This window comes from Suncus etruscus, chromosome 1, assembly GCF_024139225.1.
Source record: "Suncus etruscus isolate mSunEtr1 chromosome 1, mSunEtr1.pri.cur, whole genome shotgun sequence".
NCBI lineage: Eukaryota > Metazoa > Chordata > Mammalia > Eulipotyphla > Soricidae > Suncus > Suncus etruscus.
In genome coordinates, this window is record NC_064848.1 from 64,475,390 (window position 1) to 64,502,653 (window position 27,264).

At 34.5% G+C, this 27,264-nt stretch overlaps 1 protein-coding gene across 1 annotated transcript in view; it reads left to right on the forward strand.

The window, feature by feature from the left end:
* KIAA2026 (KIAA2026 ortholog) overlaps window positions 1-27,264 on the forward strand; it is an 84,686-nt gene that overhangs the window by 49,585 nt on the left and 7,837 nt on the right. The window contains exons 5-6 of the mRNA XM_049772914.1: window positions 5,184-5,273; window positions 21,887-22,002. Of these exons, the coding sequence (XP_049628871.1) occupies window positions 5,184-5,273; window positions 21,887-22,002 (206 nt within the window). The remainder of the gene's footprint in view (window positions 1-5,183; window positions 5,274-21,886; window positions 22,003-27,264) is intronic.

A 27,264-nucleotide genomic window follows, 5' to 3' on the forward strand; every position in this document is an offset into this window, starting at 1 on the left:
AGTGTGGTAACTGTTAAGTCCGGGACTCAGGATCCACCACCCAAAACACCACCAGGGAGACAGGCAGCATTATAAATGCAAGAGAGTTTATTCCAGCTTGCTAGTGTCCAACATCTCCTAAGAAATGAAGACTCAAAGAATGGCTCACAGACCAAATTTAAAGGGTACCTAGGGCTCAGCCCAGGGGATTCCCACCTCTTTGTATTTGATCTTTCAAAATTATTGGGCCTTAGTATGAAGTTGGGCTAGGATTGGTTGTAGTTAAAATGTATCATTAGACAGACAGCTGGGTGGGCTGCACATCCCCAGATCCAGGGTATAGTGTCATCTGGCTATCTCTCCATTCCTGTAGACCCAGGGTGTGGTTGTCATCTGACTGTCAGCTGCTATTTAACTTTATATGGATGTGTTTCCTGGCATTTACTCCTAGGGTATGGTTCCAGGAACTGGCTATTCTTCTGGGCCTAATCTTTATACCTTAAAACTTGAGCCTGTCATGGCTGTACTTAGGCTCACAGCAAAGCCAGGTTTACAGCAGTGAAGTTCCTTAAGCAAGCAGAGTACAGAATCCAAAGCAATGTTATCTCTAAAGGCATACCATATTCTAACGAGAGAGAGAGAGAGAGAGAGAGAGAGAGAGAGAGAGAGAGAGAGAGAGAGAGAGAGAGAGAGAGAGAGAGAGAGGAAGGAGGAGGAGGAAGAAGAGGAGGAGGAGGGAGGGAAGGGGAGGAGGAGAGAGAGAAGAGAGAGAGAGAGAGAGAGAGAGAGAGAGAGGAGGGGGGGGGAGGGGGAGGGGGGGGGGGGAGAGGAGACAGAAGACAGTGTGTGTGTCTGTGTTGTGATGTGGCTCAATGACTGGAAGAAATAGAATCTGGTTGCTCCATTTTACTCTGTTATTATGCTCTTCTTGGGGCACATTCACCTGAGATTAAAAGGACCCTGTTGGTTACAAAAAGGACCCCTTTGCTAGTCTTCCTACCTCATTTTCTAGGGAATGTGTGGCTGGAAGACCCCTCCCCTTGTCCTGGTGCTTCTCTTTCCCTTGGGGCACAGTGATGTTCTGTGTGAAAATGGCTCTTCTGAGTCTCAGAGCTCCTCTGCCAGACTGTCTCCCTCATTTATTAGGACTGTGTGACTCCTGATTTATTTCTTTGAAAAATGCCCTGGGAATTCTTGTAGAGATTGCAGTCAATGGGTAAGATTCTCTGGGTAGTATTGCCATTTTAATTATGTTAATCCTCCTAGTCTGTGAGCAGGGGATTTTTTTTTTTTCTGTATTCTCTGTATTTCTTGAATCAATGATTTTGTTTTTTCTTTTAAAAGATCTTTCACTTCTTGAGTTGAACTGATTGATTCTAGGTATTTTACTTAAACTCACTTCTCTTTCATTATTTGTATATAGAAAAGTCATGAATTTTTGAGTGTGAGTTTTGAAGTCTGCCACTTTAGTACACAAAACTATTATTTATAGATCCTTTTTGTAAATCTTTAGGATTTTCTAGGTTTTGTGCTATGTCACCTGAACATAAAAATTTAACTTCTTTCTTTCCTATCTTTATGCCTTTAATATCTTTTCCTGCTTAATTGCTGGTGGCAAGTATTTCTAATACTATATTAAATGGAAATGTCCAGTTGGTAACTTGTGCCTTATCTTAAAGGTCTCTCTCTTTTGCTATATAATTTGAATTACTAGATTGTTTTATATTTGCATGCTACTTTTTTGAACAGATGCCCTATCAATAGGTTTGAAGGATAGGGCATGGTTATAGTTTGAAATAGTGAATAGTGATGAAGTAAAAAATGATTTATTGCATAATTTTTCAAAGATGTGTTTCTCTCGGGGCTGGAGTGGTGGTGCAGCATAAGGCATTTGCCTTGCACACAGCTGACCTGGGATGAACCATGCGTGGTTCAGTCCCCCAGCATCCCAAATGGTCCCTCAAGCAAGGAGCGATTTCTGAGCGCAGAGCCAAGAGTAACCCCTGAGATCACCAGGTGTGGCCCCAAAAAAACAAAACAAAAAAGATGAGTTTCTCTTTGTACTACCTTCTCTTGCTCACTTTATACACATTCCTACTTCTTCAGTTTGAATAGAGAGCCTTCTAATATTTACTATTTAACAGAATTGATAGCTTAGGTATAAATTAAATGCCAAAATGTTAACAAACATTCAGTCCTTGTTAGCATTTTGTTTTGTTTAGAAAGGTTCACATAAAGAATATAATATTGTAGAAGATTGACTCTAGTTTTCCTGGTATGTAGATTACTTTACCTTCTGTTTTAGCTATAGATTAGAGATGTGTCTTTTTAGTTTAGGATGTTATTTGGACCTGTTGCCCATTGCTTGGTTTCTTTAAACTCTAAGATTCATAATTTTGTGACTGTCATGAATTGCATAAAGTGACAAGCTTAAGTTGAGAAAATGTGACAACTTTGAAGAGGTTTTTCTTGAGGAATAAAACCCTTACTGTAGCCACTGACAGTAAAACTTCTCATGGGTGTTAGCTGAGTAACTGTAATCTGCTGCTTGTGGAGTTTTCCTTATTTCCCCTAGTGGCCCTAAGTCTCAGATAATGTTTTTCAAATTCATGGTAATAATTAGGAAGTTTTAATAAGGTGTTATGCTTTATCCCAAAAATGCATTTGTTCACTTCATGGTATACTTTTTTGGGATTGATTTTCTTTTAAGTAGTATTTGAAACGAAGTTAAAAGGGCACATGGATGCAATATATGTAAAAGAAGAAGTAAGCTATTAAGTATATGTGACAGAATTGATATAATCATATTTTTCTTTGATATAGTAAAAGAAATTTAATCATATTTTGTTTGAACAAGATCTCCAGGTTACTCTGTTATACTATGTTAATGTTTAAGAAGCCTAATTTTGACAAATTTCTAATTAGAGAAACCACTCATAACTTATTTTATATGACTCTTAAATTATGGAAATCACTTGTGGTTTGAGCTTAGCATTGTGTCACCTATTTCCTTATTTATTTTAATTTAGATTTTGTTTTTGGGGCCATACCCAGCAGTGCTTAGAGTTACTGTCTGATAGTCTCAAGGGACCATGCAGTGCCAGCATCAAACCCAGGTGCTCTGCACTCTGCATGCCAGTTATCTCCTTCACCCTAAATAGATTATAGAACATTGTTGATTTTACAATTAATTGGTAATTGGAAGATCTTAAAATGTTCAGGATATTTAGTTGTAAAGGTATAGTCTTCAGTTTCTACAAACTACATATACAGTATAGCCTTTTTATCTTGTGTAATCAGTTGTTGAAAGATTTCTCTGACCTTAGCTATATGTGCAAATGAGAAATATATGTTATAGTATTTACTAATACACCCAAGTTCAGTGAAAAGGGTTATAGCCATCTGCAGCAAGCTCTATGGCAGATTGACATGTTGGTCAAAATAGCAGATTATACAATGGGAAATCTAGCTTTCACTTAGTCAAGGACCATCGTTATGCTGAGACAATCTATTCTGTATAGATTTTGTAGAAATTGAAACACTAGCCACTTACATAGTTCTTGGCCAGTAGCCTCTTCTTTGTAACTCTAGAATTTGGCAAATGATAATATGCAGTTATTACTCAGTTGAATCACTGTTTTGTTTTCTGAAACTTTAATTTGGATACTTAAAAATATTTTCCCTGATTTTTCAGTTCTGTGAGTTTGAAATTTTGTAGATATTTCTAAAAAGTAATTATCAGTGGCAAGCCAATAAATGGGTTCAATCCCAGTATTGCAAAAAATGATAATACCCATTATATATTTTACTGTCTTTTATCATTTTTCTTAATCCATTCGTTTTGCAATTTTTGTAGATCGGAGGAACATTAGCCATTTCACCTGGCTCAGCAAAATTATATGTCTCATACTTCCATTTTAATTACTAATTAATCACTAAGAATGATCTTGTAAACCACTTTTTTCTTTTTTTTAAGCGATGTCATTTAAGAGAGTAATTCCTTTGCAAAGAAATTGATAAATACTTTAAAAAGAGGCTGATAAAATTAATGATGAATCAATAGTTTTATAAAATGATAGTATGCTTTTTTATGATCACTATATAAATATTATAACATTTTCATTAATCTAAATATTCACTCTGTGTGCCTGCTGTTTTTGATGTGAAAATCTATTGTTTTCTATCATAGGTTTTTTTTAAATAGCTTAAATTATTTTAGGGAAAAAAGCTTAATATTTGGAACTAATCAGAAAACAGTACAATTTTGTAATAAATAAAACGTAAGTACTAATATTTTTATTGTTGCTGCTGACATTTCAGTGCTTAAAATTTTCATAACTACACAAACTAGTTTGAATATTACTAAAAGTCAATTATTTTAGTTAATTGCCAACCGTGCCATGGTTAAATAAAATGAGCCACACAGTTATGAAGGGCACAGTAGATGCTATGAGGAGATGGTTTTTATTAAAATTGTAAAATCACATTAAGAACATGTGAATAGGGGCCACAGAGAGAACCAATAAGGCTTGCTTTGTGTGTACCTGAACCAGGTTTGAAAACCAGCACCTGTATGGTCCCCAGAGCTTATTAGGAGTGATCACTGAGCACAGATTAAGGAGAAAGCCTTAAGCACAACTGGTGTGCTTAAGAACTTAAGAACAACAACAAAAAGTGAATTTTACTCTCTTCTTTGACTATATATGTTGAATATATAGATGAAATCTTGTATTAGTAATTTTAGCATCGGTAATTTGATTTGTAAATTGTAGTTAGAAAACCATGGCAAAGGTGTAATTGTTCTCCAGGGATGCTTCTATATACCTATTAGGAGAGTGCCAAATGAAACATTTCCTAAAAATGTTTTAGTAACCTGTCAAATCTTGAATGAATTTCCAGATCTTTGTCATTCTGGGCTGAAAGTTAATAATGTTAAGAAACTACTTGAATTATAAAACTTAACAGAGATGTGGGTGTGGGCGAAAACACCAATGTGGAAATTTCAGCATCTTTTATATAAGCCTGAAATTCATACACCATAGAAAGTAAACATCTTTTAAAATATAAAATGAGAAACTTTTCTTTGCTTTTTACTATTACAAAGACAATTGTGAATTCAGTGTGTGTTAAAACAACTTCTGTTACCACATTTTAGGTGTTTTATATTATGTGTTATCAAGCTGTGTTTTTGTGTTTTATTTTAGCTTATTTGCACTAATCTTGATGAACTCAGGGAATTAATCACAAAAATCGAGAATGAACTCAAAGATCTGGAAAACAGTAGAAAAAAATCGGTAGGTGTTGATCCAAAAGTTCTATGTATTATTGTCAGCATTAAAATTTATTCCTGCTTTTTATCTAAAGCCTCTTTTTGTTTTCCTGGTTATCCTGGATTACATAAAAATTGCAATGAAAAATAGAAACATTGTTTCTTTATTTCTCCTGTGTGGTCTAGTTTTTCTTTTTAAGAGACAAAAATGGTGCCCAGACAGGTAAATCAATTTTATTTGCCTGATCAGGTATAGTTTAGAATATTTTTCAGCATACTATTGGTTGTTTCCTGACTGGTAGTTTTTTGCGGAATACTTACCTTGAAAATACTCTTAATAATTTTATTCTAATGGAAAGTTTGTTGCTTAGTAAAATATTGCCTATGACATAACATCTAAGGCTGGAGAGGTAGCACTAGAGGTAAGGCAGACATCTGCCTTGTCCACGCTAGCCTAGGATGGACCAAGGTTTGATCCCTCAACGTCCCATATGGTCCCCCAAGCCAGGAGTGATTTCTGAGCACATAGCCAGAAGTAACCCCTGTGTGTCACTGGGTGTGGCCCAAAACACACACACACAAAAGCCCTCTTAATCTAGAATTATGTATAAAATAAGGTGACAGAATAAACTTACTATCAGCCTTTTATATGCTGGTAGAAAAAACATTGATAACATCCCGAAAAGGAGAGACAAATATAAAAGTGTGCTACCTTCTGAGGTTAACAAAGGAGTAAAGCAAAAACAACCTTAAGGATTGTAGAAGTTTCTCTTAAGATCCCCTGAGAAATACTATAACCTCAAAACTGAAGTTGAATATACAATCTGAGAATGCAGTAAACTACTCATTTTAGAACTATATCCATTAAAATTATTTATATCCTTAATATTTTTATAATAAATACCTCTGATATGTGACCAATCTTGATATGGAATGCCAAATAGCATTTTCAGTATTAACTCAGTTCTCAATAATTATATTGAAATATTTCTTTTTATCCAATGCTTTAAATATATATTTAAGAGACCAAAGCAGTAGTACAGCTGGTAGAACACTGACCTCGCTGACCACGGGTTCCATCCCCAGCACCTCAAATGGTCCCCCACAGTGTGCCAGGAATAATCCCTGAGTGTAAAACCAGGAATAAGCCCAGAGCACCACCAGGTGTGGCCCATAAACAAACCAAAAATTTATTATTATAAAAAATTGGTAACTGTAAAAGATAGTCACTTAATCAGATATTATTTTTATGTTTTGCAGAAGTTTACATTTAGTAAGTGATCCATAATTTATGATTTAACAGAATTCTAATAAATTTCTAACTATTATGTTACAGCTAACCATAAGTTACCATCTAACTTGTTTTCTCAAATTTAAAGATTAGGCATTTGTTAAATGAATAATTCAGTAATTACATGAAGAATGAATAATTCTCAGCATAATTGTTTTTTTTACCTATGGTATATATTACAAAAGACTTTTTAAACATCTTTTTTTTAATAAAACCATCCTCTCACTTTCATGGGTGTATGAATCATATAACCTTCCTTCACAGAAACAGATAGATGTAAAAGACATCTATAAATTAATACTTGACACTTCCTTAACAGCATGTTTATGAGAAAAGGCTATATATACTGTTTAACATTAGAGTTTTGTGTCTCTAAAATTTTTTAATTGTCCATGTTCCCAGATTTTACTTGTCCTTGTGTCGTCTGCTATTTAAAAATCAGAAATTCTTAGAACTATATTTATGACAATCTTGTTGAGATTACAATCTATATGTAGGCTGTTTTCCTTTCATTTAAACTTAAAATAAAAGGTGATTTTTATAAGCAGATGATCACAAGCCATGAAATAGTCACACAGCATAAAAGGAAGTAATCATTTTATTTTTTTATTTTAATTTTATTTTTTTTCCTTTCATTCCTTTTTTGTTGTTGATTTACAACAACAAAATAGGTAATTCTGAGTATGGGAGATACTACTTCTAGGAATTAACTTCATTGAATATTTATGTTAAGCTTGAATATCTATTTGTCTAGTATCGTTTGAAAATAGGGCATTCAATTTCATTGAATTTTTGGTTTTGTTTTGCAGCTACACCTGGTAGTGCTTTGGGGTTCTTCCTGGTTGTGAGCTCCAGAAGTCATTTCTGGCAGGGTTTTGGAGACGAGATATGATGTTATGTTATAGGATACCAGGAATTGAACCAAGATTGATTGTGGCAAAGACAAATGCCCTACTCTCTGTTCTGTCATTCTGGCCCCTTAACTGAATTAAAAATAAAAACAAAAAACTGAAACTTAGCTTTGTAGTCCTAAAGCTTTGATTTAAATTATTTATTCCAAAGTTTTCTTACCTCCTTGTAATACACTAAACAAAATATAACCCTTTTTGATGACACTTAAGTCATTATTATGAATATCCACAATTATGCATATAACCAAAAATTTGATATCAGTAACTCTGATTAAATATTTAACAAACTATGCTTCACATTGTGAAGGTTTTTATTTTCTTATTTATTTTTTTGTTTGTTTTTTTTTCTTCATTGTCAGTCTGTCATTTCTTATCTGGGCAGTATGTTTGCCCTGTTAATGCTATTGCTTAGAAAGCGTAAAAGGACTAAAATTGGGAACATGGTAAAGGTCATAGAGGGACTCTCTTGTGTGAACTGGTGATTGGAATAACTGTTTTCATTTATTCCTTACTTTGTGGGCTGTATTAACTTCAGGCAACTAAAATACTACTCTTAATAAAGAATATCAAGTGGTGTCAAAACTAAAATTATACTTATAATTCTGCTCATCAACAACTTTCATGTTTACAATGATGGGTCCAAAAATAGGAGACTATATTCCATGTAAGTAAGTGTATAGTTGTCATAAATGTCATTACTAAGGAAGAAAATTACTTATGTGATTAAATACTTAACATGAATTCATACAAACATTGCCTTAGAGAGTTTATCTCCAGGCCTTTTCCAAGTGTTTTTTTCTACCATAGAAACAAGAAAGACTTCCATTATCTTACCCTTGTCAACATTCATTTTAAAAAGATTTCTTGGGCCGGAGAGATAGCATGGAGGTAGGGTGTTTGCCTTGCATGCAGAAGGACGGTGGTTCGAATCCCAGCATCCCATATGGTTCCCTGAGCCTGCCAGGAGCAATTTCTGAGCATAGAGCCAAAGTAACCCCTGAGTACTGTTGGATGTAACCCAAAAAACAAAAACAAAAAAAGATTTCTTTGTTTATTCTTGGACATGTGATCTGCAGAGCACAACCAGGTGCAATCACAGCTGGATCTGGCCTCAAAACAAAACAGACAAAAACTTTCTTCTGGCTTAGAATGTGGACCAAATGGTAGAACACACACCTTACATTCAGAGCAGACTTTGATACATCCAGCCTTGCATAGTACATCCACATCCACCCAGCACCACTGGTTTAGCCTCCACAGCAGTGTTGAATTGTTTTTTGTTTTGTTTTTTTAAAAGACAGGCAGATGGGTTAAAAGAATGGAGCACATTCTTTACATGTAGTTGTAGCAGGTTTGATCCCTGGTTATTTGGTCACATATTTCCCAAGCACTAATAAAACTATCCAGAGCACCATCTTAAAGGTTTGCTCTTGAGCTATTCATTGTATTGGAAATCGTGTGCTCTTTCAAAATCTAGATTATTTATTCTTATAAGGATAATAATATTGATGGTTAATAATATGAGGCAATAAGAATGCTTAATTATCTTGAGTTTGCTCTATTTCACTTGATCCCATTACTTCATTTAGGGTTTTATTCAAAACAGACACCAACCTGTAGATTCTGAAGCCCTATACCCAATTAGGTTGGTATCTGAGATTTATTTAAAGAGCAGTTACCTAGTTGAGATAAACAAAAGGTATGTAATTTAACAGCATTTAAAATTTTTTATCTTTCTCATTATTTGGATGAAATTTGTTAGTGATCTAAAGGGGAAAGCATAGTATTTTATTGTTTTCACTTTTGTGGCAAAAGATGACATTTGCATTTTGCTTATTTGAAATTTTCTTTTTTAACCTGTATTTACTTTTCAGAACAATGAGCTAAGATATAACTTTTTAAGAAATTACTGTATTTTAAATTGGGCACTGTTGCTTTATAAGTGCAATTGGGTTCTTTGCTTGACTTGTACAGCATTAATTATGTTCATGCTCTCTGAGTTTTCCACATGAGCCTATTTTTCTTACATCTGTGTAATTTGTTTTAGGTCATAGTTAAGATTTTCAGAGAGGTTTCAATGCTTTTTCTCTATAGAAGATGATTGGATACTAATGTAAAGATTTGCAAGAGAGGGGCTAGAGAGATAGCATGGAGGTAAGGCATTTGTTTGCCTTGCATGCAGAGGGACGGTGGTTTGAATCCTGGCATCCCATATGGTCCCCTGAGCATGCCAGGAGCAATTTCTGAGCGTAGAGCCAGGAGTAACCCTGAGTGCTGCCGATGTGACCCAAAAACAAAAACAAAAAAGATTGGCAAGAGGTAGTATTCTTTATTTTAAAACAAAACAAAACAAAATAGGGGCCAGCATGATAGCACGACAGGTAGGGAGGGCATTTGCCTTTCACCTGGTCAATCCGGCTTTGATTCCCCCGATTCCATTTGGTCCCCCTCTTCCCTCAAGGCTGCCAGGAGTAATTCCTGAGCGCCACCTGGTGTGGGTCAGAAACCAAAACAAGCAAAGAATCCGGATAGTATGATAAATAATATAGTCGCATCCTTATCAAAAAAATAAATAAAATTTAGGGACAGAGTGATAGCACAACAGAGTATTTGCTTGCATGCTGCTGACCTGGGACAGACCTGGGTTCAATCATGGCATTCCATGTGATACCCCGAGCCTGCCAGGAGAGATTTCTGAGCACAGCCAGGGTGTGACCCAGAAAACAAACAAAAAAATTAAATTTTAAACATAAATATAAATCTTACCTTTTTCAATATGTTGTTCAGCAGTTAAGCATCTCAATTCTAAACAGACTTCAAATATTTCAAAATTCCATGATCTATACATTAGAAGAGCTGTAAAAATTGCTCCTGGCTCTACTTAGGGTCATTCCTGGTGCTGTTCGGGGGACCATATGGGATGCCCGGATCAAATCTGGTTAGCTGTGTGCAAGGCAAATGCCCTCCCCACTGTGCTATTGATTCAGCCCAAAACTGCCTTTTATCTAGTAGTGTTATTTAGAACTTAACTTTCATTTGCCTCCATTTTATAGTCCACCAACCCCAATGGTGGTTCAACAAATACCTGCTGTTGGTTGGTTGGTTGGTTTTTGGGCCACACCCAGCAGAGTTTAGAGATTACTCTTGGCTTTGTACTTAGGAATTACTCCTTGCAGGTTGGGGGGACCATAAGGATTGCTGGGGATCAAACCCACGTCATCTGTTTACAAAGCAAACACCCTACCCGCTGTACTATCTCTCCTGCCCCTGCAGAAAACTTATGGTAGAAATTTGGAAAAGCTTTATATGTCCATTAGTAGACTAATGGTTAACCTAACAATAATAATTTAGTGTTTTATATCATAAGATAAAATATTTATAAATCATTAAAATATGAGAAGATATTTATAAAATGTTAAAGTTTTAAACATTCAAAGTAATATGTATAACTGATACATAAAAAGTAATTTTAAAGATAATTAAGATGTTTTATATGACTATGTAAAATTAATCTATCATATTTAGGTATTTTTAAAAAAATAATTCTGCAATAAAATTTCTGTTGTCTAACCAAAAGCTGTATTATAGTTAAGCCTAACATATATTAGCAGCTCAGATCAGAAATGATGATGCCTGAATTTTGTACATACAGTTCTGTATAAGGCAATAACTATCAGTGATTTTGCTGTTCTACTCTACACCGTCAAGAGATTTTTGCATTTGGAAGACATTTTTGGTCATCAGAGTTAGAAGTAGTACTGTCACCTAAGAAATAGAGACCACATTACTATGAAAGCATTATTATAATGATCTGTAATGCATATGACAGCCCCTGCAGCCAAACAATTATCTAGCCACAATTAACAGTTGTACCAGGTTTGCAAAATCCCTGGCAATTACCCTGTATTTTGTCTATTGCTGCCAATTTATGGGAGTAAACAAGTTGATATTTTGAAGGTTATTTTGAAATCAGTTAAATCATCTATTAGATTCTGTGAAGAGTATTCTATAATATATTCTTCTGATTCAGTTATCTAATTTAGACTCTTAATTTACTCTAATTTAGATGGGATGTCAGTATTATTCCTTATTCTTGAAGAGTTTATTAGAGATTATTCATGTTAGTGGAAGTTCATATAACTATAATATCCTCAACCCATTATGATTATGATTCTATTAAATATATTCACCATTTACCTATTAGTATGAGGATTGAGAAGTTGTGTATATATATATATATATATTTCCTGAATGTTTTTAATTCATTTTTAGAAATGTTATCTATTCTTAAAAAGTGATTACATAGTGAATTATACATACACAAATAATTGGAAAAATATGGTCAGCTTATATATTCACTCTGTACATGAATTTAAGTGACTGACTACCTCCAAACAAAAAAATCATAAGATCTTGGTATAAGGAAGGCAAAAAAAATTGTTATATGTTGATTTTATTCTAAAACTTCGTAACAAAACTTGTTATGTTGAATTATTTTACTATTTTATATCCCCCCCTTTTTTGGGGGGGGTCATACCCAGCAGCGCTCAGGGGTTACTCCTGGCTTTACGCTCAGAAATTGCTCCTGGCAGGCTCAGGGGACCATATGGGATGCCGGGATTCGAACCACCATGCTTTTGCATGCAAGGCAAATGCCTTACCTCAATGCTATCTCTCCAGCCCTTTATATCCCATTTTTGACAGTGAGATTTTAAATCAGTTTCTCTTTAAGCCAAGTTGTTTAGAGTACATTTAATTTAGTACTAATGAAGTTTGAGTACATTCAAAATACCGAATATTCCCTAGTTGGCTTTAGTCATAGATATAAATATTCCTAGTTCTTTTGAAAGGTAGTTTTAGTGAAGCTTTGTACTAATATTTGAATTGTTTTCTTTTTCTGAATTTTCTGGTAAATTACTTAATGGTTAGCAGAACTGAAGCAATAGAAGGGAGGGCATCACTTTTTAAGAGTTATATTTAGGGCCAAGCAGTGGCACAGGCAGTAGGGCGTTTACCTTGCACGTGCTAACCTAGGACTGACCAATGTTCAGTCCCCCGCTGTCCCATATGGTCCCCCTAGCCAGGGGCAATTTCTGAGCACATAGCCAGGAGTAACCCCTGAGCGTCACCAGATGTGGCCCAAAAACAAACAAGCAAACAAAAAGTTATATTTAAAGCTTTAAAAAAAATAACAGGTTTTTGAAAACTGTTTAAAAAATAAAATAAGCTTCTTTACTCTTAATTACTGATTTCATTTTATTAACAAGACAGATATTTCTTCAGTGGTTTTTATTAGGGGGCTATGTAGGAACTTGGTAGAGACCCAAGAATGAAAATCAAGTTTATTATCCTAAAGGATAATAAAGATAATAAACATAAGAGCTTGAGATTTGTTCCCAACACTGGAAACAAGTTTTAAATATTAATCAGTATTAGTTAAACTGCCACTTCTCTTCTTATAAAATATTTAATCTTGTATTTTCAAAATATATTCAGAAGTTACCACTCAAGATATTGGCTCACTTCCTCTTATCACATGATTATATTTTGCTTGGGAGTAGAGTGAAGGAACAGATAGCATACAGACTTTATGACTAATCAAATAGTAACTAACATGTTCATATTAATAGTGAGAAATGAAAGCTAGATAACAGGAATATATCTGAAAAATAACAAAAAAGTGTTTGGTAAGACAAAGCTTAAATCAATAGTCACTAAATCAAGAAAACATTGTCTGGGCCCGGAGAGATAGCACAGCGGCGTTTGCCTTGCAAGCAGCCGATCCAGGACCAAAGATGGTTGGTTCGAATCCCGGTGTCCCATATGGTCCCCCGTCCCTGCCAGGAGCTATTTCTGAGCAGACAGCCAGGAGTAACCCCTGAGCACCACCAGGTATGGCCCCAAAAAAACAAAACAAAACAAAAAAAAAAAAAAAGAAAACATTGTCTTTGATTATAGAAAATTTCCAAGTTTAATTTTAAAAGGGTATTTTGGGTTTGTTTTTTTTTTTACCGTATTTTCCAGTGTATAAGACGACTTTTTAAACAAAATGTCAATCAAAAATCGGGGGTCGTCTTATACGCCAAGTATATCCCGAAAAATGCCGCTAAATGAAAATTGTCTGAATATTGCCACAAAATGAATTTTCCAACTCGATCCTGCACCAATCACTGCAAGGCTGCTCGGACCGCCTCTAACTCAGCCAATCCAAGCAGGCTTTTTATGCATGCAAATTAGACAAAGTTCTGTACCGAATCTACACTGTAAAAAGCCTGCTCAGATTGGCCAGTCAGAGAGCACTCTATTACAGTATAACCTTTGGGCATTTGCTTGTTATGATTGGCTCACTTTGGAAGATGCAGTTGCAGCACAGGAACATTCTGTCTTATACAGCAAATATAGGCCTAAACCTATGTTTTAACTGTAAAATAACGGGGTCGTCTTATACAACAGAAAATACGCTACATTTAGTAACTTCTCTAGGAAAATTTTAACCCTTTTTAATAATGTTCTGTTTCCAGCAAATTAGCATAGTTTGCATTCACCAAAGCAACTTGCACAAGAATAAAATTTGAAAACTTTTCTTACAGAAAAAGTTGCCAGTGAAAGAGAAAGGTACTTTGGTGTTTTTACATCAGAGAGTATTCTTCACATGAAATGATTTTCAAGGAAGAATAGATCTAGGTAACAGTTCTTTTTATAGTTTGAGCCTCAAATGTTGTATTTCTGAAGCCTTCGCTGAATTTGTATTGTCTTTTGTTTAGTAGTTACTAAACAAAGTAATAAACACACTACTAAGTAGTACTAAACAAAGTACTAAACTAGTTACTTTTGCTGACAGAATATCTGGAAAATGTAATTTAAGTCCATGATGAGCTTGAGACCAAAAATAAAAAAATTAAAAAAAAATACCATGTGTCATTGTAGTTTTTGTCTATATTAGAGAAGATTTTGAAAATTTTGGAAAGACTCTAAAATTTAAAGATGGAATCTCAATCAGTAAAAAAAAAATAATAAAGGTAGAATAAATCAATGCCTTTTGTAAAAATTTTGGAAGAATATAAAAGCTGAAAGGATTGAACATTTTTTAACTTTTCTGCCTTTTTCCAAGACACTAGAAAAAGTAGGAGGAAAGACACATTACACATTAAGGGGAAATTATCCCAAAATCTGGTAGAATTAATAAGGAGCCTCAGAGGGATGGTGAGATAATTTAATGGTCAGGAGTTTATGCCTGGCTTATGGAGGTACTGGAGTCTAAACCCTGGCTTGATGCCTTCTGTGCACATTTGGAGTTTTCCTTGACACCATTAGCATGACCTGACTGAGAACTGCACTGCCAGGACCAAGCACTGATAAAATAATCTGAAGAGATATCGCAGTGGAGCACATCTCCTTGTGCTTTTAAACTCATGGCTTTTAAGTCTGTGAGCACATCTCCATGTGCTTTTTTAAGTTCATGGCTTTTAAGTCTGTTTCCAGCATCACGTGCCCTCCTCCTTCCCCCAGCACTACAGGGTGGAGCCTGTGGTAACCTAGAACACTGCTTTGTCATAGCACTGAATCCTCTGGCCCCATACTGCTGGACTGAGCAACATCTCATCTTTGATGGGCGTGACCCCTATAAAAAAAATGGGAGGCAAAGCTTAGGTATGCAAATATAATAATAATAATAATAATAATAATCACTTCTATTCAGAAAAACTTACATATTTTAGGTACAATATAGCAATTTGTAAAAATTCTTTTGCATTTAGGGTTAAAAAAACATGAATTTATTTATGGTACTAAAGAAAGAGTTCAGTGGATAAAGCATTTATCTTGCACATGACTGACAGGATCCAATTCCCAGTAGTGATCCCTGGGTGCACTGAACCAAAAGTAAATCCTGAGCACAGCTGAGTATGGCCCAAAAACAACAAAAGAGAAATTTATTTACATAGCTTGAATTACTATTATTTACTCTGTGATGGGTATTGTGACTAAACCAGAGAAAGTAAGATAGTTCCATTTTTCTGCTTTTGTGGAATTTTTATACTTTGATGATACCAAATGTACTTAGTTCAGATTTGATTGAATTACTTGAGAACCAACTTTTGTTTTTTATTTATTTACTTTAATTTTCAGACCATATAGCAGGGCACAAGGGTACTCCTGGATCTGTGCTCAGAAGTTACTCCTGGTTAGTTCTGGGGGAACTATGTGGAATTGAACAGATTGAACCCGGGTTGGTTGTGTCCTACCTGTTGTGCTTTCACTCCAGCCCCTATATGTTGAATTTAGAAATTAGAATTTAGAATATAGAGTTAAGAATAGAATTTAGGGGCCCAGAGAGATAGCACAGCAGGGCGTTTGCCTTGCAAGCAGCCAATCCAGGATCAAAGGTGGCTGGTTTGAACCCCGGTGTCCCATATGATCCCCCATGCCTGCCATGAGCTATTTATGAGCAGACAGCCAGGAGTAACCCCTAAGCAACGCCGGGTGTGGCCCAAAAACCAAAAAAAAAAAAAAAAAAAGAATAGAATTTAGAATAGAATTCTAGATTTAGAATTTAGAAATGAAATTTAAAATAGAATTTAGAATAGAATTTAGAATTAGAGTAGAATTTAGAATATTCTGAATTTAGAATTTAGAATAAATAGAATTTAGAATTTTAGATAGAATTTAGAAATAGAATAGAATTTAGAATTTTATTTTATAACCCCACCCAGAATTTAGAATTTTAAATAGAATTTAGAATAGAATAAATTCTAAATTTAGAATTTTAAATAGAATTTAGATGGAATAGAATAGAATTTAGAATTCTAAATAGAATTTACAATAGAATAGAATTTAGAATAGAATAAATTTAGGATGAATTCTAAAAAATAGAATTCTATTCTAAATTTAGAATTTTAAATAGAATTTGGGACTGGGAGCAGGGCACAGTGTTAGGGCGTTTGCCTTGCATATGGCTGACCTAGAATGGACCACAATCCCATATGGTCTCCCAAGCCAGGAGTGATGAGAACCAACCTTTTTAGTATGAGGTTATATACATTTGTATTAGACTTATTTGCTACCACAAATGTACTGAAAGGGATCTAATTCAGTTATTCAGCCAATAGTTAATTTTCAATTCACAATTCTTCTTTGTAAATGAAAGTGGCTACCTTATACTGTTAATTTCTTTTCCTAGACTGCTTCCTAGGATTGTGACCCATCATATATGTTGTTTTTCTCTGCAAAGCCAAAGGACATTGGCAAAGGTCACCAAAACGTCCACATTATCATTGATGTAGTTGGCTTTATGCTAGCAAGTAAAATACTAATTTAGGAAGTCAATAGAATGTGTGTATTGTTAAATGTGGAATGCCTTTAAAATAAAGTACAGATGCTTTTAAATTTTTTAAGTGAAAATTGGTGAGTACATCTAGAGAAAATACTGGCATAAAATCAGAACATTTAATTGTTTTAAAATAATTTTAAACTTTTTCCACATTATCACCTGTGCATTTCACCATATTGTCAAGGTAAAACTTTTTCAAAGGCCTATATATCAAGAGTAATGAAATATTATGCACACGTAAAATTAGTATGTGTATATGCTATATGTGCTATTGTGTTTGAAAAGGAATACTTAATGTCACCAGTTCATTTGCTGTTTCATAGGTTAAAGGAAATTCAATTTAAATTCTTTATTAAAATAATTGTAATATAATTTGTTTTTATATACATTAGTTAAAATTATTTGCAACCAATCTTTGGATATTGTCAATGATTTTTAAATTTTTTTTTTTGTTGTTTTTTCGGGCCATACCCGTTTGATGCTCAGGGGTTATTCCTGGCTACGCGCTCAGAAATTGCCCCTGGCTTGGGGGGACCATATGGGATGCCGGGGGATTGAACCCTGGTCTTTCCTTGGCTAGTGCTTGCAAGGCAGACAACCTTACCTCTAGCGCCACCTTGCCAGCCCCGATTTTTAAATTTTTAATACATCTATGTATAGGGTCCATTGAACAAGAACTAAGTCTGTGAAAAATAAATTTTATTGTATGATGTTTCTCTTTTCTACCAGCATATTTATAAGTAAAACACTTTTAAAAGCAAGTATTCATACTTCTATTGCATATATCATGTTTTTGTACTGTTTGTTATTTTTTTATCTTGTGGGTACAGGGTATGATCCTAAGCATTCCTCAGGAAGTTTGGGGTCCCTCCTAGACTTGTATTACCTGCCTGGTGTTCAATGTGAGGTCCCAGAGATGTGGTGCTATTCAGGATCTGTAGTAGCTGGTATTATCCAGATCACCCCAGCCATTCTCAAGAGGGTCTCTTGAGGTACTAGGAATTAAACTAGGTTGGCTACATAAAAACTATGTGCCTTAACCCCAGTATTATATCTTGACCCCTGTACTATTTGTTTTTTTTAATAAAAACAAGAATATCATCAAAGTAATACTCTCAATTTGAATTTTTTTCATATATATTTATACATGATCTATAATTTTTACATACTGTTGATGCATGATTTTTTTTAGTTGTAGTGTTAGAAGAAATTACATAGTTTGCTAAGCAAGTTGCTTTCACCCAGTTTAACATTCAGAATATTTTATTAAAATGTGCAAATATCGCGGCCAATCCAGGTTCGATCCCTTACATCTTTTATTGTCTCCCAAGCCTGCCAGGAGTAATTTTTCAACACAGCCAAAAGTAATCCCTAAGAGACACTGGATGTGGCCCAATAACCAAAAACCAAACAAATAAATAAAAGATCAAGGTTAGGGGATGACTAGAGAGGCATGACCAGAGATACAATACTGGAGGTTATAGCACTTAGTGGCTGATCCCACTTTGATGCAAGTATACTGCATATAGTTCCCTGAACCACTAAGATTGACCACCAAAGCACCACGAGGTGTGGCCACCAACCAAAATTAAGTGAGAGGATATAGGAAAATTTTTATTTGTTGTGGGGACACATCAGGCATATTCAGGGCTTACTCTTGCGCTCTGTGCTCAGGGATTACTTCTGGAGAAATTTGGAGGCCGATATACAATATCAGGGATTTAATAGGGATCATGTGCATGCAAGGCAAGCACCCTACTTGCTATACTAGCAGTCTGGCCCTAGGTACAGGAAAATTTATTTTTTTAAATGTGCAAATAGATTTCCATGGTGATGAGACCTACTAAAGTTGCAATTTACTTTCTTTTTTCTTTCCCTTAGGTGTCCAATGTCCCCAGCATCAGTACATTGCCCACTCCCTCTCCTTGCAACACCCCAGCCAGCATATGCTGGTGTTCTTATACCCATCCCAGATTACTGCAACATTATGGAGTTGTTCTTTAGTTGTAAGGTAAGTTTCCCTCCCCATTCATTTCACACACAGAAACTAAGTTTTTCATTGTACAGTATTGTGTAGTTTTGTAAGTTTGGTTCTTTAGGTTATTAACTTGTCACATCTATAAACTTATAAAACTGCATAATATGATAAAGGGCTTATCTTGTAACCATAGACCAGCTCCTTTTTGTAGTAATCCCTATAACTTTATAAAACTTAAACTATCAGTCATTTGGGGCATTTCATGGAAAGGGAGGTGGCAATCTGCAGCTGCTGTGGACATTGGATGAGGAAGTAATGAAAGGTAAGCTTCAAATTTAAATGGTACCAAATGCCTTTGGTTCCATGTGTATGCTTGAAATTCATACCTTGATATTAAATTTGATAGTAAATTTATAATGAAACCATTAACTTTTTAAATATTTGGATAATTCATTTAACAGATTGAGATTACCATAGGAAATATTTTATCTTTGAAAATGGCAATTGAACCATTTTTAGTCTTCACAAGTACATACCTATTTATAAAAAAAAAAGTTGACTATAGCTATTCAGTCTCTTTTTCTGTGCTTCACTTACTTAGTTCTCAGGTCCAACAATGCTGTTGCTTTTTTGCATTCTCAATCCTCTCACTAATTCAGACATAAATTCATACTGCTCTCTGTATCTGTCATTTTCTCTCCTCTTACCCCTTCATCTTTATGCTTTCTTTAGTTTAGGAAAAGTTTATTTTTATTCTTACCATTACATTTTTTAGCAAATAGTAATTGAGGATTTAAAAAATAATGTTAGATTAGATTGTTAAAGAGAAACATATCTGTCTTCCATTTTAAAAATTTTAGTTAAATAAAACCTTAACGTATTCCACAAAGGAGTTAGAGTATTATCTTTCATCTGTTTGTTTTTTCTAAACAAAGATTACTTATTTGTTTCTTGTTTTTTCTATAGGTTAAAATTTCTTCATACTTTCTCTTAGCTTCCATTAGTTAGTTGGGTCTTAGGTTTACTTTTAGTGGAGGATCTGTCCATCTCAGGCAATATTCAAGAGACACAATTTTCTGTAGATGGTTCAGTGCTTGGACCTGCTGGTGCTGGTGCCCAACAGAGGCCGCAATCTTCAGGGGACTTCTAGGGCTAGACATCAAGGGACCATTTTGTGCTGGGAATCAAACTGGGTTCCTGTACACGCAAAGCATGTATGTTTTAACATAGAGTATCACTCTAGCCCTGGTACTTAATTTTAGAAATCTTTTGATAAGAGGTAAGGCTTGTTTAGATTAGACTGTCATAAAGATAATTTTTCTTGGTGTTTTTTAATAATACTCTGATTTGTCATAAGAAAACAAAATTAGGCATTGAGCATAGGTTCCATATATGAATGTGCACATGAGCATACAATCTACATTTTCCTACTCTTCTAGTAAGCAATTTCCCTTCTATATATAAAAGCTCACTGGCAGAAATGTGGTTGTTTATATATATGTACACACACACACACACACACACACACACACATATATGCTTCTGTTGATTTAAACAGTATTTTGACAGTAGTAACTCATATGTGGATTTTAATGCCACCAAAATGAATACATTTTGTAGTGAATAATGTGAAGATTTATTCACATATTTAGAATATGTTTTGTTCTTTAATCATAATTTTACTATTTTGAGGAATTTCCTGCCTTGATTTCCTTAATTTCCTGTTTTAAGAAGAATTCTAATTTTATGTATGTTAAATGTGGTCTCTTTGACATGCTCTGTGTGTCTTTTGCTATAAAAGAGAAAACAGGAGGAATATATAATACTTGAATTTTGTCTCAGTGCTATTCCTCCACTAAAGAAAATATGGTTATATAGCTGTAAAGATGGTGGTTTGTAGTAATGGTAATGGTAATATTGATGTGTGCTGACACTAAAGAAGTTAGAGCTGGCCACCAGTAAATGTAACCAATAAAATTGTTATTCCTATGGTCTCTGGATAATTTTATGGGTACTATTAAAGTATATATTTGCCAGAGTTCTTTATAAAATTGTCAAATTAAATTTGTAGCGATGATCTTTAAGAAGTAGTGTTGTAGTTGTAAGAACTTGGACCTCTGGATCAGGAAGATCTGTATTCAGATCACAGAATCTTGAACAAGTCATTTAATCTGATAAGTGTTAATAAAACTAAATATACAAAAACATTTTCTAAGGGTTTTCAGAGCTGCTAAGATGTATGTATGCACTCTTGTGCTGCTGAGAGCTTTCCAGCCTCCTCACTTTCTTCCTATTTCTCACTTTCCTTTCTGCCTCTCATGTATATTACATATGACTTTATTTTTTAATGAATTAATGGAATATTTAGGATAGTGTTTTTAGCAAGTGAGAGGTGTGTCACTAATTATTCTGAGTATAGAATTAAAGAATTGAAAATGATGAACTCCCCTTTGTGCTGGAAGCATTTTTAAATAAAATAATTATAAATTTCCTTAGGACTTTCGGTTATAAAAACTGTTTCTGCATCTGATGATAATCCTGGCTTTTTGCTCTCTTTTATCCTATTCTGTGGGAGAACTGAGAAAACTGACAGGAGAGAACCATAATATGTTTCTGTTTAATTTATACCCTCCCCAAAGATACTTCGTTTGTTTTGGGGAGGTTGCCATACCTGATGATTCTCAAGAGGTCATATGGGATGCCGAGGATCAAATCCTTGTCAGCCCTATGCAAGGCAAGCAATCTACCCACTGTACCATATCGTTCTGGCCCCTACATGTATTTTATAAATGATTTGCTATTATATTTACAACTGACTGAGTTAAAAACTGTTTAAATTTTGTCTCTTGTTATATTTCTGAAACATTAACATTCTTGTTAATTTAAGATGCCTAATTTTTTAGTAATTAAAATTATCCTGGCTTGATGTGAAATTAAGTGGTTTTAAAACTTTAGGTTGAGAGAATCTTTAAAATTCATCAGATAAGATTACAGAACATTATCTTTTCTTTCTGCCACTTTCTGAAGAGGTATATTTGATAAGTATGGTACTCTTTAACTCAGAAAATAAAGCTTAACACTCACTTTAATATTCAATCTAAGGGAGTTATTTTAAAAATTGTGTTTTTAGGGCAAGTGGTACCATCGGAGACAAGCTGTAAAGGAGTTGCACGGTACATTGATACGTCTCTTAAATGAATTGCTGCCATGGGAACCAAAATTAATGAAAGCTTTTCAAAGAAACAGGTAATTGAGCTTTATAAACTGTTTTGCTTATTTTAGGACATTTAACTTATGAACATGAAGACATGTTTTGGAATCATTCAATAGATTTCATTACTATGTAATTTAACTGACAGATCTGAGTTCTTCCTGTGTGCAAGGTACCTTCTTAAACCCTGACAAAGGCAGGCAGTCATTTTAAAGATCTGTTCAATTCTTTTTCTTTCTCTGACTTTTTAATTTTATTTCTTTTTTTGTTATCTTTGCCAAACAAAACTTACTACTTTCATTAGTTTTAAGTGATGGTTCAATGATAATAACTACATTTAAAATGTTTTTCTGCATTTACCTCATTTTCTCAAGAAAACTTTTCATCTAATAAAGTTGAACCTATTTTCAACTACTCCAAGACCTTTATATAAGCAGAGTCATGCAATATTTATGTCTTGTGAGCAGGTTATTTCACTTTAATGAGAGTTCTTAATGATAATCTTATTTTTTCCAAACTGCCATATTTGTGTACCATAGTTTGCTTATCCATTTTCTGTTGATGACTGCTTTGGTGACTTTCATGTTTTAGCTGTAAAAATGCTATTGTGAACATGGATATACAAGTATCTCAAGGTCCTAATTTCATTTCTTTTGTATATATGTCCAGAAAAAAATTGCTGGATCAGTGATAATTTTGTAATTTCATATAGCTGTCCACAGTTCACAGAATATGTCATGAATAGAATGCAATGTTTCTATTTTTTCATATCTTTACTAACATCTTGTGTTTTCATTTTTTATATTACCCATCTTAAAGTGTATGAGAGATATATCATCATAGTTTTGATTTACACTTCCCTAATGATTAGGGTTAGTAGGATCTTCTTTTTGACGATCAGTTTATCATTGGAGAAATTCCATTTCAAGACTTCCATACATTTTTCAAATCAGTTTATGTTTTATTTCATTATTGAGGGCTTTCATAGTTTGATTTTGGTTTTTGGTAAGTCTGCAATGCTCAGGGAGTCTAAGGGCCCGGTGGTGATTCTCAGTCAACTAGACCATCAGTTCAATGTGAGGGTTTGAGGATATGGTACTGCTAAGGTAAGACCACTTTTGACAGTGCTTGGGTACCTCCAGGTGTGTACCCAATTATAGTTGAGGGACTTGTGGTGCCAGTGATTGAACCAGGATTGATCGTATACAAGGCATGCATCTTAAACACTATTATATCTCTACAGCTCTTTATTGTTGAATTTTAAGAATTCTCAGTATATTATGAATATTAATTTCTTATTGAATACATGATTTAGAAATACTTTCTTCCATTCTGTAATACCTCTTTACCTTATGAATAGTGCCTCTGATACTTTTTTAATGCTTATAAAGTTCATTAGTCACCTTTTAATTCTATTATTTGTGCCTTTAGTATCATAAAAGCAATTATTGCCAAATGTGGAGCTTCTGCCTTATTTTTTTCTAAGAGTTTCACAGATTTAATTTTTACATTTGGGTCTTGGATCCATTTTATATAGGTTTTTATAGATATAGATCATTCTACAATATTCTTTTGCATGTGGATAGTCAGCAGATTTTCTAACAGTACTTGCTGGAAAAAAGCACATTTCTTGACACCCTTTAAATTTTTTTCATCATGTTTATGTATTATATACCAGTACCACACTATTTTGCTTATTGTGCTTTTTTTAAAAAAAAACATGATTGATTGATTGATTGATTGATTGATTGACTGACTGACTGACTGATTTGGAGCCACACCCAGCAGTGCTCAGGGGTTACTTCTGTCTCTCAGAAATCACACCTGCCAGGCTGGGGGACCATATGGGATGCCGGAAATTGAACCAGGTCCTTCCCAGGTCAACCACATGCAAGGCAAATGCCCTAGTACTGTGCTATCTCTCCAGCCTCTGATTATTGTGCTTTTGTAGTAAATTTTGAAATTGGAAAGAATAGTTTTGCTTTTCTTTTTTCAGAATTATTATTGGGGTTCCTTGATGGCCATATGAATTTTAAAATCGGCATTTCTATTTCACCACAGATGTTGTAGTTTTAATACAGGTTTCATTGCATCTGTAAATTATAAAGGTAGTTTGATGTCTTAAAATAATCAAATCTTCCCAACCCATGAACATAATTGTTTTTCTGTTCTTTTATGTCTTTTAAATTTTTTCTCATATGTTTTTAGTTTACTTTGTATGAATTCTCATATCCTTGAAAATTTTTAATGTTGTTACATGTGGAATTGGTTTATTAATATATTTTTAATATCATTGATAATGTTTAGGTATTAACTGTATCGTTAGCCTAGTTTTTTGAGTTCTTCTATATATAAGATATGATGTCATAGGTATAATATCTTTGGGGGCTTGAAAGATAATTGATGCTTTACATGAGAGAGACCTGGGCTTACTAGGTGGCATCATATAGTTCCCAAACACATTCAGCTAGCAGCAACCCATGGAGCAACATGCCAGGAGTAGCCTCGGAGCAGCACCACATGTGGTATGGTCCCCATACAAAACCATATTTCTTACCATAAATAATTTTACTTGTTTTATTCTAATTTTAATGATTATTTTAACTTCTTCCTAGTTGTTCTAACTAGAACTTAGAATACTATGTTGAGTAGAAGTAGCAAAAGTGGGGTCGGAAATATAGCACAGCAGTAGAGCATTTGCCTTGCATGCAGCCAATACAGGACAGACAGTCGTTCAAATCCTGGTATCCCATATGGTTCCCAAACCAGCCAGGAACTATTTCTGAGTGCAGAGCCAGGAGTAACTAACCCCTGAGCACCGCCAGGTGTGACCCCCTCCTAAAAAAAAAGTAGCAGGAGTATGTGTTCCTTGTTCCTGATCATAAAGGAAAAGCTTTCCCATTGGGCATAATGTTTTGTGAGCTTTGTATGTATGGACTTAGTTCTGTTGAAGTAGTTTTCTTTTATTCCTGGTTTGTTGAGTCTTTTTATTACAAAAGGCTGAAAATTTTGTCAGTGTTTTATTGTAACAGTTGATATTATCACTGTTCTTTCCTTCATTCTGTTAAGTCATGCATTATGTTAATAGATTTGATTTTTGTATGTTGAACTATTTTTTGCATTCTAGAAATACATTTCATTTAGTCATGGTACATAATTCTTTTAATGTGCTGCTGAATTTGATATGCTTGTACTTTTTTAGTGATATTGGCATCAAAGTTTTTATGCTTTTGTAGGTTTCTTGTAATGCCATCAGGATAAATAATGCTGACCTCAGAAAAATAACAAGAAATAAGTTAAGAAGATATATTTTTAATTGATAGTATTTGGCAGAATTCACTGGTAAAATCATCAGGTTCAGGATTTGCCTTTGAGAGATTTATTTATTTCCAGTGGCCCTCACTGGGGCCAGTTCACTGTTCCTCAGATTGTTGGCGGGCTGGACTATAGTAAAAACATAAATTATGAACAAATTCCTATGCACACTGCATATATCTTATTTTGAAGTAAAGAAATAAAACAGGAACAAACACATTATGTGGCCCATGGGCCGTATTTGAGGACCACTGATTTAGGCCCTTGCCAGCATTAGTTGCATGCTACCTTCTGCCTTGGTGTTTGAGGGCAGTTCTCCGTAGTGCTCAGGGAAACATGTAGTATCACAGGAACTAAACCCAAGGCTTCATATATCCATGTCAAGTAAGTGGCTTACCATTCCTTTGCCTATTGAAGTTGTTTTTGTTGTGGGGTGTTGGGGGGGGGCATGTTTTGTTGAGTGTTCTATTTTTGTTTTGTTTTTGCTTTCTTTTCCTTACATGCTATAGATTTAGATTTTCTTTATTCATAATTAATCTTTCTAGGTTTATTTCTAGGAATGTGTCCTTTTCATCCAAATTGCTCAATTTGTTGACCTATACTATCCTTATAATCCTTTTTTATTAAATGAAGGAGTTAATAATGGCCTTTCTGATTTTTAGTAATTTGAGGTTTCCCATTTTTTTATCCTGTCTAGCTAAAGGTTTGTTTCATTAATTCTTTCAAAGAATGAACTTTATATTTTAGTGATTTTTCTATTGTTTTCTATTTTATTTATATATGAACCATTGTATTTTTTTTCTTCTGCTAGGCTAGGGGTTTGTTATTCCTTTTCTTATTCTTTGTAAAGTTAGATTGCTGATTTGGGATCTCTCTCCTTTCCTCGGAAGAACCACACGACCACATACTGCTCTGTGTTCAAAGGAAGCTCCTAGCAAAGCTTGGGGGAATATACAATATCAGGGATACAACCTGGATCACCCTCTCATGCAAAGCGTGACTCAACTGAGTGAGCTCTCTCCAGCCCTCTTTCTCATTTTTTAATATATGCATGTTTAGGGGCCAGAGCGGTGGCACAGCGGTAGGGCATTTGCCTTGCACGTGGCTGATCGAGGACGGATCGAGATTCGATCCCCTGGCATCCCATATGGTTCCCCACACTTGGAGCGATTTCTGAGCATATAGCCAGGAGTAGTCCCTAAGCATCACCGGGTGTGGCCCAAAAAAAATGAAACAAAACAAAATATATATGCATGTTTTTATATATAGAACCTCTTAGCACTTTGTTATTATGCTAAATAAAATAATTTATTTTATCCTCTAATTTGGCATGTTATATCTTCATTTTTATTTATATGTCAATAATCCCAATTTCATTTATTTTTTGATTTCTTCCTGTTGAAGAGTGTGTTTTTTACTTTCCACATACTGAATTTTCTCATTTTTTTTCGTTAATTGTTTACATTCTAATGGAAGAAACAGGCATTCGATTATCAATGATGATCAGTGTTGTGAAGAAAAAAATAACAGGGTGAGGAAGATACAAAATGCTTTTCTTTGGATCGGATAATTGCTCTTTTAGCAGAATGTTAGGGAACGTTTATTGATAGATTGATGTTTTAAAATGTCTGAAGGAAATGAAGGAGAAAGGAGGTGCAAAAACCTTAAGGTTGGAGACATGTTTAGCATTTAGAGGAAATCAGAGTTGTAAGTGTAACATACCTAAGTATGTTAAGACTCAGGAGTAAGGGCCAGAGAGAGCACTTAAGACTTTTGGCTTGTGTGTGGTTTGATCTCTGGTACTACCTATGGTCCCCTGAGCACATCCAGGAGTGATCCCTAAGCACAGAATCAGGAGCAAACCCTGAGCACAACCTGGTGTGACCCAGGAACAGACAAACAAAAACAGGAGAGTTGTGAGTCAAAAAGGTACAAGGAAGAAAGGCACATAAAGTGTGCAGGGATTTGTGGATTTTGACTAT